At 41.8% G+C, this 22,967-nt stretch overlaps 1 protein-coding gene across 3 annotated transcripts in view; it reads right to left on the bottom strand.

The window, feature by feature from the left end:
- The window catches only part of si:dkeyp-72e1.9 (syntaxin-binding protein 4), a 71,439-nt gene that overhangs the window by 19,507 nt on the left and 28,965 nt on the right, over window positions 1-22,967 (bottom strand). The window contains exons 1-2 of one of the 3 annotated variants that reach the window (XM_060046022.1): window positions 9,351-9,679; window positions 155-228 (exon numbers count right to left, since the gene is read on the bottom strand). In XM_060046022.1, the coding sequence (XP_059902005.1) occupies window positions 155-228; window positions 9,351-9,397 (121 nt within the window). In that variant the 5' untranslated portion in view covers window positions 9,398-9,679. The other 2 variants (XM_060046021.1, XM_060046023.1) reach the window with 2 other exon arrangements.

Genomic DNA, 22,967 nt, shown 5'->3' on the forward strand with positions numbered 1-22,967 from the left:
TTTCCTGTAGTAGTAAGTGATTGTGATAGCAGTAAGTAGTAAAGAGATGATGCTGTCAATATATACGTGAGCATATACAGCAAAGAGGGCCAGTAGCTAGAGAGCGTCGGTAGTCATTCCACATACACAAAGACAAAAGAAGCAGACAGCTTACCCAGGCCGTTCTCACATTCGTTGAACTCCAGAGCGTGCACGGCACGGTCCACTCCATACGGACCCATGAGTGTCCTGGGCACAGAGCAAACGGCAAGATTCTGTGTTAAGTTGCATCAAGTACTCGGGTATGTTATGTTTTTAGAATTAGCTAAACATCTCTTTGCACACTCAGCCGCAGTCCAATGCAGGTAGGGGGTCAAGCATCAGAGTGGAAGTGTTTAGTGATCCGATAGTGTGGAATATTGTCCAATAGAGGTTTTTAGACCAAGATGAATCAGAAAGAAATCAGTGGTACTTCAACAAGGTGTGCTTCTATGCACCTTCAACCTTCATAACCCTTTCAATGTTTCATCTTTAATGGAACAAACGAGTAATGATGTATAAAACGTATAAAACTGTTGAGAATTCTATCAGTCTGGTCTCCAAAGTTAAAGTTCATAAAGAGTCAGGCCTTGGTTAGGCTGTCATTTATTTCCACATAGTGCGTGTCCCTACGTACGTAGGTCAACACACCCCAGCCGATCTGATTGAATAACAACGCTCACGCTCTCTTCACTCTTGCCAAATCCAGTCGTCAGTGAAGCAGGAACATATCCTCTCCAGTAAAGCCTTTGCCTTTCTGATCATCTTCATTTAGGATAAACTGGTTTTGATTGCTTCAACTTGTTCAGTGGATTAGTGTAGTGGCAAAGTAAGCCACACTATTGTGATCTCTTCTCTGTTTTCTATTCTTCTTCTGACTAATCTTACTTCAGTTTTTGAGGGATTAAGACCCAACCACCGCCAAGAAAGGTGGGTAAATATCAGTGCAGTGTGCGTCCACATTTAATGACCAAAGAATGCATACTTTTGTTTTTATACATTTGTATAATATTATTATTTAATCTGAAACCAGAGGTAGGGAGGCTTCCAAAACGTTTCGTACCGCTCTGACCACAGGGGGCACTATAACTCACGGTAAGACCTGCACGGCCACGCCTCCCACCCCGTTTGCCAAGCAATTCTGAATCTTGGTATTTGGCCCTTATTTGACATGCTGAATTGTTTTGCCTGAAGGACCCATAAGATCCGTCTGGATGGATTGTGCGGTTCCTTGAAAATAAAGGAAATGTGTTATTTGAAAACTGACCCGTACCCCCAAATGACCCCAACTTGGGACACATGCTCCCTTATCATGCTTAATCCTAAATGTGTCCTTGTGAGATCAGGATGGCTCAGGAGGCTGCACCATATCCACTGGCCAATGGGTTGGCCCAGCCAATGACACTAACGGTTGCCCGCTTGCCCGGGGCAAGTAAAAAAAATGTTTGGGCAAATTGAGATTTTTTCTGGTTGCCCGAACGGGCAAGTGGATTTTGGGTGGATGTTAATATAAAGGCTATTTATTCAAATGTTTTTAGAAACTGCAGAACAACCTTTTGTTCCGCAAAATCACACAAAATAGAAGTATATCAGCGCTCTGTCTTCTCTTCTCTCGGAAAGCGAGTTAACAGACACGCATCGCTTTAGTGCGAATATGGCCAAGCCTTCTGTCACTCACTCGCAGTGCGGTCTCTGGCAGTGATTCGTAGGTGTTAGCTAAAGGTTAGCCAATACAGCTAGCATCTCAAGTGCAGCGCCTCCACGAACGGTTTAGGTAGAAGGAAAATGGAGTAGTGATGGAGGAGTGCAGTTTGGAAGTACTTTGGATTGAGGCAAATTATCAAGGAAAGTCATATGCAAGAAAACGGTTTTGAGTTTCATAACGGTGCACATGCACAGCAATAGCGATCTTTTTCACGAAATTGGACCCTCACAAACTCCCGTTGTGTGTCCCGTTGGTCTTCATGAAAAAAAACATAAGGGGTAACACTGTTTTTTTTTTATTGGTCGTCATGAAAAAAAACATAAGGGGTAACACTGTTGTTTTTTATTGGTCGTCATGAAAAAAAACATAAGGGGTAACACTGTTGTTTTTTATTGGTCGTCATGAAAAAAAACATAAGGGGTAACACTGTTGTTTTTTATTGGTCGTCATGAAAAAAAACATAAGGGGTAACACTGATGTTTTTTATTGGTCGTCATGAAAAAAACATAAGGGGTGACACTGTTGTTTTTTTATTGGTCGTCATGAAAAAAAACATAAGGGGTAACACTGTTGCCTTTGTCAAATAAAATATAAGGGGTAACACTGTCGTTTTTTATTGTTCATCATGAAAAAAAACATAAGGGAAATAATAGAAATACACACATACATTTTAATGTCATGTATATCCTCTTTATTGGTGATTGATTATTGTGTATTGTCATCGTCTCAGTGGTGCAGTGGAGAGCACTCTGCCTCACACACTGGAGACCGGGGTTCAATATCTGTGGAAAACACGATATCTTTAATTTTAAATGTAATGCTATCATGTTTATTGCACTGTCATATATAACCTCAGACATAATTAAAATTCAAATCTCAGTGGGAAGTGGAGAGAGCTGTGAGCTAACCCCTTGGAGACCGGGGTTCAAGTCCGGTTGATGTCTTCTGTTGGAAGACTCTTATCTCTATTTCATGTGAATTATAAAGTCAAGTATAACCTATAACACTGTTGTTTTTTATTGGTCGTCATGAAAAAAAACATAAGGGGTAACACTGTTGTTTTTTATTGGTCGTCATGAAAAAAAACATAAGGGGTAACACTGATGTTTTTTATTGGTCGTCATGAAAAAAAACATAAGGGGTGACCCTGTTGTTTTTTATTGGTCGTCATGAAAAAAAACATAAGGGGTAACACTGTTGCCTTCGTCATGAAAAAAAACATAAGGGGTAACACTGTTGTTTTTTATTGGTCGTCATGAAAAAAAATTAGGGGTAACACTGTTGTTTTTTATTGGTCGTCATGAAAAAAAACATAAGGGGTAACACTGATGTTTTTTATTGGTCGTCATGAAAAAAACATAAGGGGTGACACTGTTGTTTTTTTATTGGTCGTCATGAAAAAAAACATAAGGGGTAACACTGTTGCCTTTGTCAAATAAAATATAAGGGGTAACACTGTCGTTTTTTATTGTTCATCATGAAAAAAAACATAAGGGAAATAATAGAAATACACACATACATTTTAATGTCATGTATATCCTCTTTATTGGTGATTGATTATTGTGTATTGTCATCGTCTCAGTGGTGCAGTGGAGAGCACTCTGCCTCACACACTGGAGACCGGGGTTCAATATCTGTGGAAAACACGATATCTTTAATTTTAAATGTAATGCTATCATGTTTATTGCACTGTCATATATAACCTCAGACATAATTAAAATTCAAATCTCAGTGGGAAGTGGAGAGAGCTGTGAGCTAACCCCTTGGAGACCGGGGTTCAAGTCCGGTTGATGTCTTCTGTTGGAAGACTCTTATCTCTATTTCATGTGAATTATAAAGTCAAGTATAACCTATAACACTGTTGTTTTTTATTGGTCGTCATGAAAAAAAACATAAGGGGTAACACTGTTGTTTTTTATTGGTCGTCATGAAAAAAAACATAAGGGGTAACACTGATGTTTTTTATTGGTCGTCATGAAAAAAAACATAAGGGGTGACCCTGTTGTTTTTTATTGGTCGTCATGAAAAAAAACATAAGGGGTAACACTGTTGCCTTCGTCATGAAAAAAAACATAAGGGGTAACACTGTTGTTTTTTATTGGTCGTCATGAAAAAAAAAATTAGGGGTAACACTGTTGTTTTTTATTGGTCGTCATGAAAAAAAACATAAGGGGTAACACTGTTGTTTTTTATTGGTCGTCATGAAAAAAAACATAAGGGGTAACACTGTTGTTTTTTATTGGTCGTCATGAAAAAAAACATAAAGGGTAACACTGATGTTTTTTATTGGTCGTCATGAAAAAAAACATAAGGGGTAACACTGTTGTTTTTTATTGGTCGTCATGAAAAAAAACATAAGGGGTAACACTGTTGTTTTTTATTGGTCGTCATGAAAAAAAACATAAGGGGTAACACTGATGTTTTTTATTGGTCGTCATGAAAAAAAACATAAGGGGTAACACTGTTGTTTTTTATTGGTCGTCATGAAAAAAAACATAAGGGGTAACACTGATGTTTTTTATTGGTCGTCATGAAAAAAAACATAAAGGGTAACACTGATGTTTTTTATTGGTCGTCATGAAAAAAAACATAAGGGGTAACACTGTTGTTTTTTTATTGGTCGTCATGAAAAAAAACATAAGGGGTAACACTGTTGTTTTTTATTGGTCGTCATGAAAAAAAACATAAGGGGTAACACTGTTGATATTTATTAATTAAAACATAGGGGGTAACATTTTCGTTTTTATCAAATGAAACATGAGGGGTGACACTGTCGTTTTTCTTTGGTCTTCATGAAAAAAAACATAAGGGGTAACACTGTTGTTTTTTTATTGGTCGTCATGAAAAAAAACATAAGGGGTATCACTATTGTCAATGTCAAATAAAATATAAGGGGTAACACTGTCGTATTTTATTGGTCATCATTAAAAAAAGCATATTTGAAAAAAAAATAAAAATTGTCCTTGTCAAATAAAATATTTTCATCAGTCATCATGGCAAAAAAACATAAGGGGTAACACTGTCGAAATGTATCGAATAAAACATAGGGGGTAATTAAACATTAAAACACCTGCGGTTTATAGTCCAGTGCGGCTTATATATGTACACATAATTCAATTTATCTGCTGTGGCTTATACTCCGGTGCGCCTTATAGTTTGGAAAATACGGTATATATGTCATGAAAGCTGAGCCTCCACTTATTCCAACAGTCCAAACCATATCATTCTGTGACTAAAACTTGCAAATAACAACTTAAGAAGAAACGTCCCCTTTTTTTTTTAAAGGCACCCAGTGCAACTTTCGAGGCTTAAAAATAAACATTCAATTTCTAGTCTTTTTTACACGTAGTAAGTTTCAATAACTCCATACCATTACATACCGACATTTAAGCAGCAAAGATGAGACGTTGTTGTGTGGTGAGAACTGATACAAAATCGATAACAACAACAATGCCGCCATTTTCTTTATTTTTTGTAACCTACAATAAATAAAGCAGGCTTCCAGTCAATGGAAAAATGGCTTCTCCCCACCGGCGATTGTTGTTGTTTACGATTTTCTATCAGTTCTCACCACACAACGACGTCTCATCTTTGCTCCTTGAATGTCGATATGTAATGGTATGGAGTTATTGAAACTTACTACGTGTAAAAAAGACTAGAAATTGAATGTTTATTTTTCATTGAATGTTTACATAAAGTTGCACTGGGTGCCTTTAACAACCAAAAATGAAGTATTACCTTTGTGATTTTTGTCCACAAAGTTGATTCTGATCGAATAATATGGCGACACATGAGTGCCATAAAGCACTCATGTGATAAAAGATGCATTCGGGCGTATTATATTATTCCACAAGCGTAGAAATGAACTGCGAGCACGCAAATGATCTCTGCGCGCGCGCAAATTACCTCTGCACGCGCAAAACAGCCTCTCGCACGTAACTGCCTATCGCGAATGATGTTCTGCTCTCGCGCGCGAACTTAGTTTTGGCACTATGGGGGAGGGAACCAAGGCAGGGCGGGCTTTCCTATGATTGGCCGTTTCTGAAGCGTGATATTTGATTGACAGCCCTCCTCAGCCCTCCTCTCATTCAATTCTGAATTGTACAGTAAATGGCTGAAATGATAGTTACGTATTGTAACTCTAGATTCTATGAGTATAGGCGCAGCCTTTTAAGGCTATCGCTATTGGGTTATCCCTAGGCGTGAGCCGTAGCACTGAAAAATGTGCAATCCCCGCCTGCCAACAGCGTGGGCCTCAATTACGTCCGCGTGCGGCGTGCCTCAACGACGTCCGCATTTCGCAGATATAGTCGGGCGCCGGTGGACGTTTTGCTCCCAATAAACAGCTTTTCTTCAGCTATTTAAAGGACAATGAGGCACTTAAAAGATTGCCTCATTTACATAGGTAAGGCCAACAATGCCCATTAGCATTGTTGGCCAACCCATTTGGTTAGACCAAATATTAGGTCAGCCTAAAATGATGAATGCAATTCCTTCATTTTGTAGGATGTTCGTGGTGCACGGTTCAATTGTGTGTCACCATGAAAGTACTACTACTTCTAACATTATGACGACAAAAAAGATGCAACATTTTTGCAAGACATTAGTTCATTAAGAACACTCGTTGAGGGGTGTCTACATGAATAAACTATTTTGCCGCGGCAAATTAAACACAGAAGTACTTTCTTGGTCATCTCTTATTGTCATGCTAGTAAGCCCTTTCACTGATCCGAAAGTGCTAGTAAAGGGATTTACTCATCAGGCAATTGTTACTACGGAATACCATTTCATGTAATGATTATCAAACAGAGGCTGGTAGGCTGCGACTGACACACCAAATAACATCACATTATTACATTAGTTATTGGTTATTAGTTATTTTATACTAATTACCCTATCCGGGTGAAGGATATATCCAATGCAAAGGCAACACAATGCACTCACATTGCACAACAGAGACTTCAAAGCTGATGTTGACAATGAAACCGCTGACTATTATTTCAAGCGGAAGCAGCACTGAACAGCACCATGGAGGCACCACAACTAACACAAACTGCTGTTGTAACTGTGTCTCCATGCATCTCTCCTGTCTACTTTAAGAAAAATTAAAGATTGATTTAATTCCTTTCCAAACGGGGTACTTCTGGCTAAGCTCGCAGTGCCGATTTTCTTTTCCCTCAGGCTCAAGTTATCCAGGGTTGGCATTACATAACTCTCCAAAACCTCTTGGTTTCTGACATAGCGCAATAAGCACATTACCACATGGTAAGAACCAAAAACCGGACAGAAATTTCCACTTGCTTAGGATAGCACAAAACACAGTCTGGGTTCAATACATACTGGTAGTTAACAGCTTGAACCCAGAGGTAAATCACTGCTAAGACATATATTGCATTGATATATATGTGTACAATAATTGGTTGAAATAGTGACCCATCCTTGGTGATCTAGGCTTAGTCATTCTCTCCCACCAGCTCTGTCTCTTGTTGCCTATTTTTTTCCTTTATGTCCCTCCTTCCTTCACACTTTCTCAGACCTCACATACACACTCTTGTTGATCAAACAGTGTGTGTGTGTGTGTGTTTGTGTGTGGGTGGGAGGGGGGGGGGTTTGTCCTTGCACTTTGGTGCCATTATATACCTTAATTGGGTCTTAACCCTACCAGATACACCATACATACATTTTATACTACTATGTCATCATCCAAAATCAGACCGTGTAACCAAGGAACATCGCACAACAGAGATTACATTCTCAACTCTGGTGCCAATAGATAAGCTTGTTACTAGAGGCCCTGGCCGTGGAGTGAACATCGGCTTAGCTCAGGAGGTGGCGCGAGTTGACGTGTAACCATGAGGTTCGTAGTTCGATCCCCGGGTCATCCGAGTGTCTTGGTGGCAAGACACCTAATCCTACTGTCGCAACTACAAATTAGTGCATCACGTTGCCTAAAGATGCTATCTTGAATATCTTCCAGTGAATAAATATCAGTGAAGTCTGATGGCCAAATGAGGGAACACAATGCTGATTAAGCCCTTTGCCCACTGCTATTGCAGCTGTATTTCCAGTTTTATGAATGTTATAAACAGGGTGTTGGTGGCAATACTGTTTGTATAAAGAGAACAAATCATAAATCTTCAAGATTACAACTTTAGAGTTATGCTACTAGATGACATGTAAATCAGGAATAAAGTACAATATAAAGTCTATCCCAGTGTTCAAATTATGCGGGAGACAGCTGATCCGAAGGCAGGATTAACTTGGCATGGGGGCATCAGAAATGGCAGAGGGGGCACAGCAATTTCTCACTTGCTAATAACACAGGTGGCATAATAATCTATGATATATAATGCAGCTGCAGGACCCCGCTGCTGTCTTGCCTGGCTACTGCACCGCCTATAAACATGGACATGGAATTCACCAACAAGGCTGTCTTGCCACTAGAGTGCCGTAGCAGGTCTACTGCACATGACAAAAAAAAAGAGAGATTGGGTCACGGTCTGCCCACCCTCATCGATCTATTGCAAAGCAAGCAAGTAAACAATACCAAAACAACATTAACATCACATTTGCATCGAGCAATGCCCGTGAAGAAATAATTTCTCACGTATTACCGATATTTCCCCTTTCCAAAGAGCTACAAAATAATACAAGCCCAGCCTCTTCTTTTCCTAACTCAAAGGAGTGTCGATTCGTACATTCAAATCAGCTGCGCACTGAAATCTATTTTGTAGTAGTAGCCTACCTAATGGGAAAGCCAATCACAATCAACGTTGTTTTTTTCAGCTGGTAAAAGGTCTAACTTTGATGCGTCACGCGTGCGGTAGAGTGGATGAAGCGCTCAGACCCAATAACGCATCGGGTGCAGGGAAGGACAGATGGGCAGATTGCGCGATATTAAATATTGATACAAAACTAAGCGGGCACACTATTTGAACTGAGGGGGCATTGCACTCGTTTCCCCCCTCGTGGCCTGTGTGTCCCCCGAATTAAGTACATTTGGTGTCCACAACATCTTGAAGTAAATCCTTTGATTCACTTTACATCAATCGGACCCAATTAAATTCGCTCTACCATAACACCGATATGCGTAAAGATGCTACAAAAGTGTCGAATTGTACAGTGTTATTATCCTTCGTATTCTACTTCACAATAGTCAAAAGACAATATCTCGCGGCGGAGGATCTTACCTTAGTTGCGAAGTAGATCGATAGCTTTGGGCTACGAGCCCAACAATGGAGCGGAACGACCGACAACTGCTTTTCCCCGTCATGTATCGAGACCCCCCGACCCCGTCGAGACAATGGCCACGCAAGATGGATCAACATAATACAGCGTTGGCAGCAGATCAGTAGGCTTCACATATATTGGCCTATATATAGCCTCACGGGAACGCTTTCCTTTCAGCACCACCTCCGCTGACACGCGACCTGAGCGGGTTTTGAGACAGCGCTCGAGGCTGCCCTGACCTATAAGACTGCTTTCCGACTAGAGTTAAAAGGCTGAAACATTCAACAGATGTGCGAACCATTTACAACCCAGCAGCCAACTCACCACAATCAAAACAAAAGTTATTCCGTTTGGCTTTTACAGAAAAAACATTCATAACCTCATCCCGTCACGTTACCTGCTTATGATGACGGCTCCTTTGTACATGACAGAAAACGTTGGCATTTTGACACGAGCGCACTTCTCCGGACAACGGTCGCTCAGTTTTTCCCGCCCCTTTTTTTTTTACTTCTCGCGCCCTCCGTCGCGCTTGGTGGTCTCACCTCAGACGAATCGCATGCTTGTCTGTTGCCAGCCGTCGCCTTAACACCGGCCCTAGCGTGCTCATTAGTCAGTTCATTCAAAAACATCGATACCTTTAACCACACGCTAATGCCGTTACGTAAGAGATCACCAAAACCAAAGCTCCCTCACTCCTCACGCTCACGCGTCGCAGCTCGGTGTTATCTTATGGGAAGGCACCGCAGAAGTCAATCACAAGTTCTGTTCAGTCAGTTGCTCCTCTGTCTAGGAAATCTCACGACAGCCCGATTCAAATATCAGACCTCACCTCGATGAAGTGGATGAAATGTTTTGTTTAAATTAAAACTAAGAAGGAATCGAAATAAATACAAGTTAACCAATAATGCTTTTTTAATAAACATCATCACAATTGCGTTGTTTGTCTTCCCACGTGGCCCACATGGCTTTCTGAGTTTTCAATTTTTTTCATTTTCTGACATGACGTTGATGTTCAAAAGATTCGGTCGAAGCAGAGATGCCATATATGACACTCCTGTTCGACCACCACGTGCGAAGAGCTTTGCCAACACCAAGGGCTGGGATTTGATTATAAAACATGGGAAGAGCAAAGTGTGCACATGATACACTATATCCATGGGCACAGAGCCCCCGAAAGGGGGAGAAAAGAAGAAGATACGGACTAACCTAATAAAGAATCAAATGACAGTGCTGGAAGAAAATGACTAACCCTAACGAGAAGCACACCTAACAATACAAGCAGGATAAACCACCAAAATCCAAGCACAAATGGTCCCTTAACAAATGGAGCCACCACACCCAGACCCACTGCATACCAACAACAAAAAAAACACACACGACCTGGGCAAAGGCATATTAGGAACCCACAACATCGATGGTGGCCCAGAGAATGGAGACAAATCATACAAGAGGCAGAAAGATAAGACAAGGCCATGGAAATTACTAGTATAAACAATCAAAAAAGCAATACTAGCTTTGCAGACAGAGGTATTTTCAGGGACCAATGCACATCCAACCCCTTGCAATATACCCATGCCCAATGGCAGGACAAGCGGCCAACCCGTCAACTACAAAGCTGGGTACGGGCTCGACCGAGCCAAAGCAATTCAGGAAGATGGTGACGAGGCCCAGGAGAAGCCGAAAGGTCAAATCCAGATGTAGCGGACGACCAAAATGACGCCCAAACCTCAGAACACAATGGAATGGTCTACGCCAGCTGCCACTGATAGAGAGGGAGAGTCACCCGTCAAAACTAAGACAACAATTAGTTGGTGACCAGGAAGAAGCAGCAGGGAGTAGGAGCCTCCCACAACACCAGCCTTTCAACTCCAGGCAGACATGCCCCACTGTAGCCTCCAACTCTGCAGACAGCATCATAGACAAACAGATTGGGTCAGAGAGATGAAGCCATTGTCAACAGAGGCATGTTTCACATCGGAGTAAGGTGTACAATGCCTTTGGAGTGAGTTTGGGCTGAGACTGAGGCATCTGAACTTTGTTTTTGGGAAGGCTGTACAAAGACTAACTTGCATTGACATCAATACAATGCATTGCATGTTTGACAGGGTCAATTACTTTCATGCACGAAGCATTAGGACTCTTTGACTATTGCAGGAACCAGCAAATAAAGGATTGAACACTGCATTTCGGCTGTATGGTCTGTTTGGGACAAAGGCCTTGTGTCTACATGTTTGTATATAAAGTGTGTGCGTGTGTGTGGCTGAGAGGCTCTGTCGGTGCCCTCCACTCCTGAGCCCGAGGTAACCTCCGGCGTAAGGGACGGCCCAGGAAGGTCGTCTGCACTGGGCGGGCAAGCTTAGTTTGAGAGAGCCACAGGTGGCACTACCGACGCCACGATCAGCCTGAAGTTAAGGAGATTAGTGACCTCCATGGCTTCCTTAAGATGACTCTCGGCCCCCCCATTGGAGAAGAAGAATAAGCGTAGTATAGTAGGCAAGGAGTAGTGGAGCAGCATTTGACAGCTTGGCCAGAAGTAAAACAGAGGTCAGTGTGGCACTCGGGGCGTCGGTTGCCCTTGCAGGGCTTAACTTCAGGCCAGACACTTTCCCAATGATCTTCTTATCAGGTAGAATCATGGCCGCCACCCGTGTCATCCATGACAGCGTGCTCCTTGATAACCAAAACATCCGGCTCAGCCAAGGTGGATCATGGGCCAGTCTGGGACGGACCAGTCCCTGACACCCCGGGCCCGACCAAAGGCCACACCAGCCAAACACATCCAACTAATAAATAGAATTTGGGTTGAGAATTAGGTTTGTTGGTGTGATAATCTGAATGTTATATGAATAATAACATTGTGATGTTAAACCTCATGTAGGCTATCAATCATTGCAATTTATACATAATAAGTAAATAAACACGTGTGTAGCTCCATTCATGATTCCGTGCAGACTATTTCTCCAGATTCAAATGGGGTAATAAAAAAAGTACAATGGATTAATTTGGTTACGTATTTTATCTTTGCAAATTGTTGAAAGTAACATAAACTACTTACTAAATCCAATCTCGAATTGAGTGCATAAGATAAGTGATCTACAATGTTCATAGACACATGACTATGCTCAGTGTTTGTGTTGGGTCTAAGAAACTGAGTGCACCATCAAGTACAAGGAATGACCATGCATGAGCTTTAATCCAGTATGACAGATAAGATGTTTGTTGAAGCCTGAAAGAGATGGATAAATAGGGTCTCAAAGAACACCCTAGCTTCAAGTCATATGGGTGGCGTCTGGGAAAGATGAATTTGTGCCATCAGAAGTGTCTTAAAATCCATTCTCCAACAATCAGCCAGACAACTTAGTCCTCCCTGCAGACGTTTCTATACGAGGTCATGGCGGTTGTGGATAGCAGACCTTTCATCATTGATCATCTGAATGATCCATTCAGTCCAGAGCCGCTGACTCCAAACCACATCCTGACCATGGAGTCTACAATAATCTCCCCAGCTCCTGGAAAGGTTTTCAAGGAAGATCTTCACCTCTGCAAGAGATGGCGTAGAGTCCAACCCTTAGGCTGCCACTTCTGGACATGGTGGAAAAGAGTAGAGTAGAAGAATACCTCCTTAATCTCTTACACAGACAGAAGTGGATTAAAGACTGCAGAAACGCTAAGGTCAATGACGTTGTTCTCCTGCAAGATAGTGCTACACCACAAATCCAATGGAAGGTGGCAAAGGTTGTCAAAGTGTACCCAGGGAAGGATGGAAGAGTGAGAATACTTAAGTTGCTAATCAGCGACTCAACTCTGGATGGAAAGGGAAGAAGCAGAACAACCAAACCTGTTCTCCCGGACAGGCCAATTCAGAAGACCCTGTTGGAAGCCGGCTGAAGACTCCAGACACCCTTCACTCTCCTGTTTATTAGTTGATTCATTGAAAAACGGTGTTTCTTGAATGAATGTCTTTATATGCAGTATGTTTGTTTTTCTAAGTCAATGATATCACTCATGATTTGGTGGGAGTGTGACTGCCTCACTTGTCGGAACTATTTACTTCGGATTATGCGTTCCGCATATCATGATTAAATGATGCACTTGACACGATGGAGAAGAGCAGTATGGCATGAGCTCTCAAGCTCAGAGCGAGCTTGAGAAAACAAGGACAAGGATGAAGGGAAGAGACTTAGAACCTATTAAGTGTTAAGCAGCCTACAATTAGCATGTAATCACCCTAGCGCTATCATACTATAGAGTGTAGCAGTGCGCTTCGCTCTATAGTATGACAACCTCAGTAGCCATAATGTCGTAACCATCCAAGGAATACTTACCCAGATCCAGAAGATTGTGAAACGATGGTATACGCTCCTGTAGAAGCCAGTTTCCTTTTTGTTTTTGCTCCAAATAATATATATTATAAATATATATGTTATTCACTGTAACAAACTGACATAAAAAATATCAAATATACAGCCAGTAGCTGAACATAGATCAGCATTTATTTGTTTACGCATAAATGCTGTAAATTACACACTGTAAAGGATTTCTATTGCATGATTGTTATGACCACGAATAACACTGTGCAACCCCACGATAGAATTCACCATATAACGTTATCTAAACCTGTTTGTGGTATCAACTCTTCTAAACGTTGAAAGTTAACGGTGCCTTGACTAAGTTTAGTTGCGGTAATGCCATTAAATGAATAAACATGATTAAACTTAATGTGATTACAACTCACATCCATTACCTCGCCCCTGAACATGATTGCTGCGGAGCAGCGTTTGAAATGGTGGACATAACAAATCCCATGGGCCAACACTAGACATTATCAAACTAAGACTTTTGTTATTGTTTTGATTGAGAGCCCCCTATCGACAGAAAATTACAAATGATGCCTTTAATTGAATGACATCACAGGATCATAAAATATCACACCCCTTCATTATAGGAGCTATCCTCACAGAGCAATAATATTAATCCATTGTTGAGGGTAGCCCAGAACTTCAAAAATCAATTTCCCTCTGAACTTTTATCCATAAATCTGCACATGTGGTTGTTCATATGGGATTATTCCATCATGGCTGAGAAATTAACCATAGGCCAGGAGAGAAGCTAAACACGCACGCGCACACGCGCACACGCACGCGCGCGCGCGCACACACACACACACACACACACACACACACACACACACACACACACACACACACACACACACACACACACACACACACACACACACACACACACACACACACACAGTTTGAGAAACAACTTTGGTATGGTGTGTATGTGATGTGTGAAAAAGAGCATGAAGGAGGGAGAGAGGTCCATGAAGGCAAAAATAAGCATGGGGGACCATTTATTTGCATGAGCAATGCTGCCCCCTGTAGATAAAGTGGTGGAAGTGCATTGTACTGTTCGTCTGATAAAGCATATTTGGGGTGCATGTTATTATAATTAAGTGAAATTTCACTACTCACTGAGGACTAAATATTTTGGAATTACACGCCTACGCTTTTTGTTGAAGGACCATCGGCTCTGTCTGTTTATTCTCTACATTGGAAAGTATAGGAAAGTATAAACCGCTACATAAAAACGAATTTATGTATGCGGCTCCATCCAACTGAGTTTTTCATAAATACAGTTACTAATGTATAAATGATATTATAAATGATGAGGATATTTTTTTGAATAAAACATATTCCTCATCCTTTTAAGTGGATCAGTTATATAAAATATCTCACACATATCTTATTTCCTCAATTGTGAACTGTTGCGGAGAGATCCCCGACAGCTGATCTTTTGAAAATATTATATGCATTTTTCGATTTTTTGGGGGATAGTTTTTGTGAAATGGTTTTGGTATCTTTTATTAAGACTATTATCATTATTGTTGGACATGATTTAGCTATAATTCTTCAGTTACACCTAAAATCAGTTAACATGTATATGTAAAGTTTATCACTTGACTTCAAATCAAATAACTAAAATAGTATTGGCAAAAAGCTGGTTGTACTTGCATGTTTATCCAACTTGAATGCATGACTACGTATTATGTTTTGTGTCAATCAAACATTGCATTCAACAGTTGGAAATATGTCATTCAGCGCCACTATCTGAATAAATTCCAACATTCATTGACTTATAATGAAATGCCAAACAAAGTGGCAAACAATCCTGAATGTTATCCAAATGTCACAATTGATATGAAACTATTATTCTTTAGTTTTACTTAATTGAGAATTGGTTAGCTTCTAGTCAGCTAATTAGGGCCAATTAGTCTCTTTACATTTTCTAACATCAAAGTACATACAAGGTCAGAGTACACAATTAATCAACTATGCTAAATAGACACAATGAAAAAGTCAACTAAGCATAGAGGCATCAATAAATCGGAGCACAAAACACCAAGATGCACTCCCCAAGGGCAGACGGGTCAGCGTTTATACCCGCTAAACATCTCTGGTAGAATCAAGTGTGGATCCCAGAGCCGTCAGCCGCCCACCCCCTGGTGATCAATAGGCAGAGTCAGGAAGGGACTCCACTGGGATCAATAAAGGCTCAATTTAAATTGGATCTTATTATTTTCCTTCATATATGAGAAATGCAGCTGATTTTTCCAAGATGTAAGCCTTGATAAGTACATGTATCATTGAAGCATAAAGTATGGATAATGTGGTCTTAAACCGGTGACGTGTTCTACTATGAGGCCACAACATCCAAGTCCAGCTAACATTTCATATGGATTTCAATGCATTCATTTTGATTAAACATGAACTTGAACTTAGCTCTGTAAATCGCTGCTGACCATTATTGCCATTGTAAGACAGTCAAAGCATTTTAATATATGTAGCTACTACATATGTTAATGGATTCAGAATAGACGTTCGGAATTGTATCATGATATTAAAATGCAACTAGAGAATCTTCTTGTCACCAGCTTCCGTAACATCCTTGGCTAGGAGTATCTGCGAATCTGTGTGGCCTTTGGAAGAAAGAGTTCATTCTTTCAGCTGTGATGTGGCAGACCATTTTTTTTAAATTTCATATATTTACATATAATATTTTTGCTATAAACTTAAAAGAAAATGTTTGTTCCTCACCAGTCCAAACCTATAGAGTACAGTTACATTTTATAATTAAACAGTAGGCTACAAACTAGAAGTATTGCATTTGAGAAATCAAGTCCCTTATTTATTTTGGTTTCTTGGTGTATTTGGGAGAACATATAATAACAGAAGTGACCCAGCATTGGGTCAATATTCAACTCCTGTATCAGTCCATACAAAATTAGAAAGCTCTAAGTCATTGTCATTGTGCCTGCAACTTGTTTAATGAGTTGTCTTAAGCCTGTGTTGCTATATTCGATTATATTTTCCAATGTTTGGTAAGCACAGTGTTGTATGAGTGTTATTGTAGTTATAAAGATAGAAGTTATAATCATTGTAGTGATAATAATGGAAATAGATTGGATTTGTTTACTTAATAGCTTAATGTATCGAACTTAGGCTGGGAGAATGTTCAGTTAATAAATTATGGTCTTATTGCTATTGCATTAATCCTGTTAACCAAAACAAAATGCAAGGTCTAAAAATATATATATATAAAGTCTAGAAATGCATTATCTTCCTGAGTATCTTAGAGATAGCCATGTAACAATTTGTGGCAGAGGTGCCTGGACCAACTTTGATGACACAGCACACATATATCAAACCATAACACTTTTTTTCATGGAGACAAAATAGTATCTATCTTAATTTGCTAGATATGTTTTGTAAAACCTGTCTGGAAATGATGATTTTCCCATTATGCTAAGATAAAATAATGCATAAATCCATACATCCAGACCACTCATCTCGAGGGTTAGCCTATAGGCTCCCAGGGAATAAGCTAAACAGAGGACGTTACCTACAGTGCACCCTTAACCCAATCCACATTTCACAATGCCTACAATGAATATCCTGACTGCAACCAAGAATGACCAGGTGCCAGCTCCAAGCCTACACTAGAGCCCCGGTGAAACACCTACCTGTCCTTAAAGGTGGGGTTCATCCTGAGAGGGAATAGTCCGAGGTCCACAGGCTTGCTATCAGGATTAAACTCTAAAGCTCCCGAGACATAAATCAGAAAGTAGTCCCACAACTCGGGAAGCTTCTTGGAGTTGAGTATCATTGAATAAACTTTATTTTACCTCTGTCTGATTGGAAACAGAATTGTATGCATCAAGTATTTTTTCTTCAGAGGAGTTTTCAAAATGACTATCATGCCTCAATAAAGCTTTATTTTGACCATTGGTTGCCAACGCAGCATCGAATCTCAGGGGTCAGAGGCTGACTCCTCCCCCTGAGATCGACAAATGAAAGCAAAGGATGCCCTGGAGCACATTTTATCCTGCTCTTTCTCTCACACCAAGGATGCCACCAAGGGCGCCATTGCATGCTCAGTGACTTCAATAATGGCCACATTCAGATTAAACTATAGAAGGAGAATTACACTTACCAGTAGATGAGCGAGAGTCCATCGAAACGCTCAAGCTCTCTGCCCCTTTGTTTCAGAAGAGACATATAGATTCCAAAATATGGTCAAATTCTTCAGCTCAACTCGGGTCAATAGGAGCTTAAGTAAAAAAAAAAAAAAGACATTCCAGAGATGGGAATAGAGTCATCCCTAGCTTCGCGCTCGAAGTGAATTGACGCGCTGAGAGCTAGGCCGCTTCCCCCAGCTGACTAGGTGGATGTGTCAGCACTCATTTCCCTTCAAATCAATACGACAGATAGTTCGCAGTTGGGGGAGAGGTCCAGTGTGTTTGTTTATAACCTGACGTCTACACAACAACCGATTTTACTGCTGACTGACCCTAACCTGTCTGACAAAATATTAATCACACTGTCCCAATATCCGCTCTAAGGGTCAACATGACATACAACACTGTGTGCATGTTGGTAACTGTCTGTGATGCCCTTGGAGGGGAAAAGCGCACACAGGACCTGACAGAGGCACGCGTGTGTGCTCAGTAATAGCATCTCAGTTCAAACGTGTGCTCCCTTAAGTGTACAATAATATTCAAACATAGGACTAGTTCCCATTTTTTGGAAGTAGTTAATAAAAAGGCAAGAGGCGTGGTGGCATATTTGGATTCCTGCCTTCCTCCCTCACTATGTTTCCCCCTGTTGAGAAGGACTGCACCCACCTATGACTGACAAGCAAGATGGATTCCCAGACCCCATCATGGAAGACATGCCCTGGTTGGTCAGTAATTAGCCGAAGGTGGTCTAGAAATGAAATGGGCTCACAGAGGCAGGAGCAGTCAAATGGACATTCTCACAGCGCATCCCTTAAATGACTTTTTCAATTAAATGCTGGATCCATAGTGCTGTTATAGGTCCCAGAGCAGTGAGACATATCTGTGTACATTAATGCAAATTCTTATCAAGAACACACGCAAATAGTGGGCGTTAAGGAGGCTGAATTACATGACGATCTACATTAACTTGAGTAGAGATCCTGCCAACCAACACCAATAACATGAAAATGTAAAGCTACATTTTTGATCAAGCAAATGTTTTTGATGAAGGTTGAGGAAGAGGAACAATCCAAATCAAACTTCTTCAAATGATATATTTAGGGATAAGCCAAATTCAAAATAAAACAATGCTTTAGGTTTGTTTGTATGTTGAGTGGAACCCAAAAATGAGTGTCTCCAAAGAGGGCAAAAATAGGACTTGGGATGGCAGCTCTTTGAGAAAAGGCTCCAGTTGGGCTTGGTACTGGTTTCATGGTAGGCTGCTGGTTGTTTAGTACCATGAGCAGGAGCAGCTTCAGACCTGGAGCGGTAGCAGCTGTTACACCAGCAAACAGCAATCACGACACACTGGTTTAAAAGAGGAGAAGCCTGGTGAGGTTAAAGCAACGAGGTCCACGACAGAACAGAAAGGAACGTTTAAAATAGAAGACACCCATTTGAAAAGTCTGGTGTAAAAGAAACATGTCAGGGTAGCTTATGATAACCAGAGGACGGGCGGACATATTGTGGCAACAGACGCAGCTGGTGGTGGAAGGCATAATGCCCTGCCTACACCAAAGCTTTTGGTCGGGCCTACGGACACGCGCCGACTCGGATCGATGAGAGCTGCAACTATTAGCCCGCCTGACCAGCAGCAGACGGAAGTACCGTGCTCAGCTAAAGGCTAAAATAGACTTGAGGTCTATTTTGAAACGTGTCAAAGCGTCCCACCTCACTAGAATCCATGGATTCATGCGTTGGTTTGTGTTTTAGAAGGTGTGTGTTTTTGTGTGTGCGGGGGAAGAGGCCGGCGGCTAAAAAGTATTTAGCAGCTATTCAGCAAACTGTTTCAATGTTTAAACAAGGCCAAGATATACCATAAAGCTCTACCTGATAATACAAAAGGGTAGGTCATCGAAATAAAACATGAATGGAATAGGTTGTGTTAGTAGTAGGACATTGCACACCCTGACTAGATACAATGTACTTGGAAAGCAGCAAGGATTATGGAACATATCACTTCCCTGCTGATTCTATTACACTGGCTCTCTGTGCAACAACTATAAACTATAAACAAACTATAACAGTGTATTACTATAATTTAAAGCTCTGCATAATCCATCCACTGTTTACCTCCCAGACCAACTCCAGACTCCGTGGAGATCCTTTGCCCAAGGATCCCTGCCCACTTACATGCCTGAGTGGGTTAGGGTTAGGGTTAGGGTGCCTGCTCTGGTATGCCTTACCTACCGCCTTATCTAAGCAGGTGACCGAGAACTCAACCTTTGTGGACATTGTGCATGACTGAGTACATGGAGGATTAATAGATATATTGTTGTTGTCTAAGATGTAGGATATTAACCCGGAGGGAGCGCTGGGCCGTGTTATGATGATGGATTGATTTATGATGTCAATGGCAGTTCTGATGTCAAGAAGTTGAGGACGGTCAGCCAAGAGTATATGGATGGTTACTATGATGAGGGAAGTCTCATCGTTCTCAATGCTGTGATTTGTCCCGAAGGCACACAAAGCATACATGTAATGGGAATCAAGGTGTTTAGATGGTGTCCAGCTGCAGCTCACTCAGTCCATCACTGTAATGGGACTCAAGGTGTTTAGATGGTGTCCAGCTGCAGCTCACTCAGTCCATCACTGTAATGGGAATCAAGGTGTTTAGATGTTGTCCAGCTGCAGCTCACTCAGTCCATCACTTCAGGCCAGCGAGGCAGCGGCCTCATTCCACTTTGGGGACTTATTTTGGACTCCTACAGACAAAGGATGCAGGGTGTCGGTGTTGAATATCCAGTTTATTGCAAAATGATGATAATGGACATAGCAAGTGTGCTCCGCTGCCATCCAGAAGATCTCCCAGAGGACGTGTGGAGATGTTTGGCTCACCAATTGTCATGTGTGGAAGGAATAAGGAACAGTTCACTTGAAAATTTCTAAATGGATAAATATTTGTCTCACCCTATAATCTTTGGGCCAATGTTGATTGCAAAAAGTGCACCTCTTCTGTGGCTCATTTTAGTTTCATAATGATCCTTACTCCCTGAAGTCAAACAGCAGAAGTTAAGTGACAATACGCACTTAACTTCTGGAAGCGACCGCCTCCAACGAAGGCGGTCGCTTCTCTCTCTGCTCTCTCTGCTCCCTCCTGGGCCTTATCTCTCCTTCCTCTGCTCTTTGTCTCTGTCCTGTGCTGTCTCTTCTAAATCTGTCGGAGCCTCTCTCTGCATTTCTATCTGAAACCTAAATTATGGATCTGATTGGCTGGTCTGTCAACTCTATTGATCAAATTTTCTCGACGAGAAAAATGGGCAAAGGAGAGCCCGCCTGCCCTGACGGAACGTTTCCAGCGGGATACGTGATGGACTCCTGGAAGGAGTGGAGGCCCCTGTGTCTCGCCATACTTTCCGTCGAGGATGTTGAAGACGTCTACATAATTGGGATCATGATAACAGGATTCCTGCTGTTTGGAGTTTGCGGGCTCCTGTTCTATCGCAAAGCTAGGGAGGCGATGGCAGCATGTTCGGCTATTGAGAAGCTGCCCGACATTGATGGATTGTGCCGGGCTGCCGACACACAGACTCATTTGATGTGCGAACTAAATCGCAAGTTGGATACCATTCTGGTGAAGTTGGATCGGGCTTAAACGGGCCACCGAAATTCGGCGAATTCGGCTTTTTTGGAATCTGGAATTTGGAATATTGCAGAGAGTATCAGAGAGACTTTTGCAGAGTCGGCCTGACCCAAAGCAATCGTTATCTTTATTCGGCTCCCCCACTTGGGCCTTGGAAGGCTGATATCTCTCCACTCCACTTGTTGTTATGCAGACAGATGCCCTGCCCCCCCCCCCCCCCCCCCCACTATCCTCTTCCTCCCGTGAACTTTGTCTCTGGATCAGAACTCTTCGTGGTCGTCTCCACGGCAACGGTCGTGTCCTCGTCACCAGCATCAGACGGGAGAGACACTGTTGAGTCTGGTCGGAGATGAGTCCTTGGGCTCACACACACACACACACACACACACACACACACACACACACACACACACACACACACACACACACACACACACACACACACACACACACACACACACACACACACACACACACACACACACACACACTCCCTGGACTCGCCGCCTTCTGGACTCCTCCCCCTCTCCGTCCCTCGTGACAGTACAGTACGCCGTGAGTGATGCGATGCGCCCGCTGGCCGCGTCCTCCTCCCGGGGTCTGAGCTGTGACACCTCCCCTCCCCAACTCCCTTCCCCCCTCCCACACGTGTTTGTGATGTTCTTGATATGTTGCTTCTGTGTTGAGGTGTTTTTTGCTAATCCCTACACTGTGCCCCCCTTAGAGGAGCGTAGTTTGGGAATGACCTTTCCTTCCCCTCGTTTACCCTCTTGTTTACCCTTTTCTTATCCACCGAGGGGGCGCATGCGCCCCGAGCGGCTCTCCGGCCCGTCTCCACACACTGTCTTGGATGTTTCTTGGATGAGATGTAACTGGTAATAATTTCACTGCTCTGGCAATGACAATAAAGTATACATTCATTCATTCATTCAAAGACTGCTGGCCCATTTCTAGGTGAACTAAATATGCGAGAGTAGTCCTACACAGTCGTTCACACAGGGTGTTTATGCTTTGCTGGACAGGACTTGTGTGAGTGGGTATACCGACTTCTCCAGGCACCACTACACCGCTTGTTAAGACAGAAGAATGACAAATTCTCCACATACTGTCCCTAATGCTAATTTAAGATGAGATATGACTTGGCTTCTCACGGGTATTTCAGATAATACAATCAAACAGGGAGTGAGTTTCAGACAATGACAGTTCAGTTCAGTTCAGTTCAGTTCAGTTCAGTTCAGTGAGTGAGTGAGTGAGTGAGTGAGTGAGTGAGTGAGTGAGTGAGTGAGTGAGTGAGAGAGCAAAGAACCAGCAGCCAAATGCAAATGCCATAGCCAGTCAAAACAAATCAAATCATATCAAATAGGACACTGCACTTTGAGGATAAATGGTTGAAAGAGTATAATTGACTCCATTAAAGCCCACCATAAAGGGGGCCTTCTGCTTCTATTGTGCAAAAAACATTGCAACAAATAATTGAACTTCTGTCAAATATGATCTTGTTGTACAAAACACAGGTCAGAAATGACAGAACAAGGCAAAAGAAAATCAATATGTATCATCCCAAATGTTTTGCTACTGTGTTTTGCGACTCCAGAGTTGGTGAACACGAGCCATTGTGTCTTGGCTTTAGTTCTTCCCTCAACGACTAGCTTGGCATACGCATTACATTTGTTGCGGTTCCTCTACAATCCCTCGACGTAGCGAGTATGTCATATATATCTTTTTCTGTTTCAGCAACATACTTACGCAAATAAAGTGTTAAGATACAATGTGTAAATTCTATCTTGCATGCATTGATTAACGAGTCCAGTGAAACGTTTGTCTTTCCCACATAACACAGGACTGGAAGACAAACACTTTAACATCTA

The sequence above is a fragment of the Gadus macrocephalus genome, chromosome 2, assembly GCF_031168955.1.
Source record: "Gadus macrocephalus chromosome 2, ASM3116895v1".
NCBI lineage: Eukaryota > Metazoa > Chordata > Actinopteri > Gadiformes > Gadidae > Gadus > Gadus macrocephalus.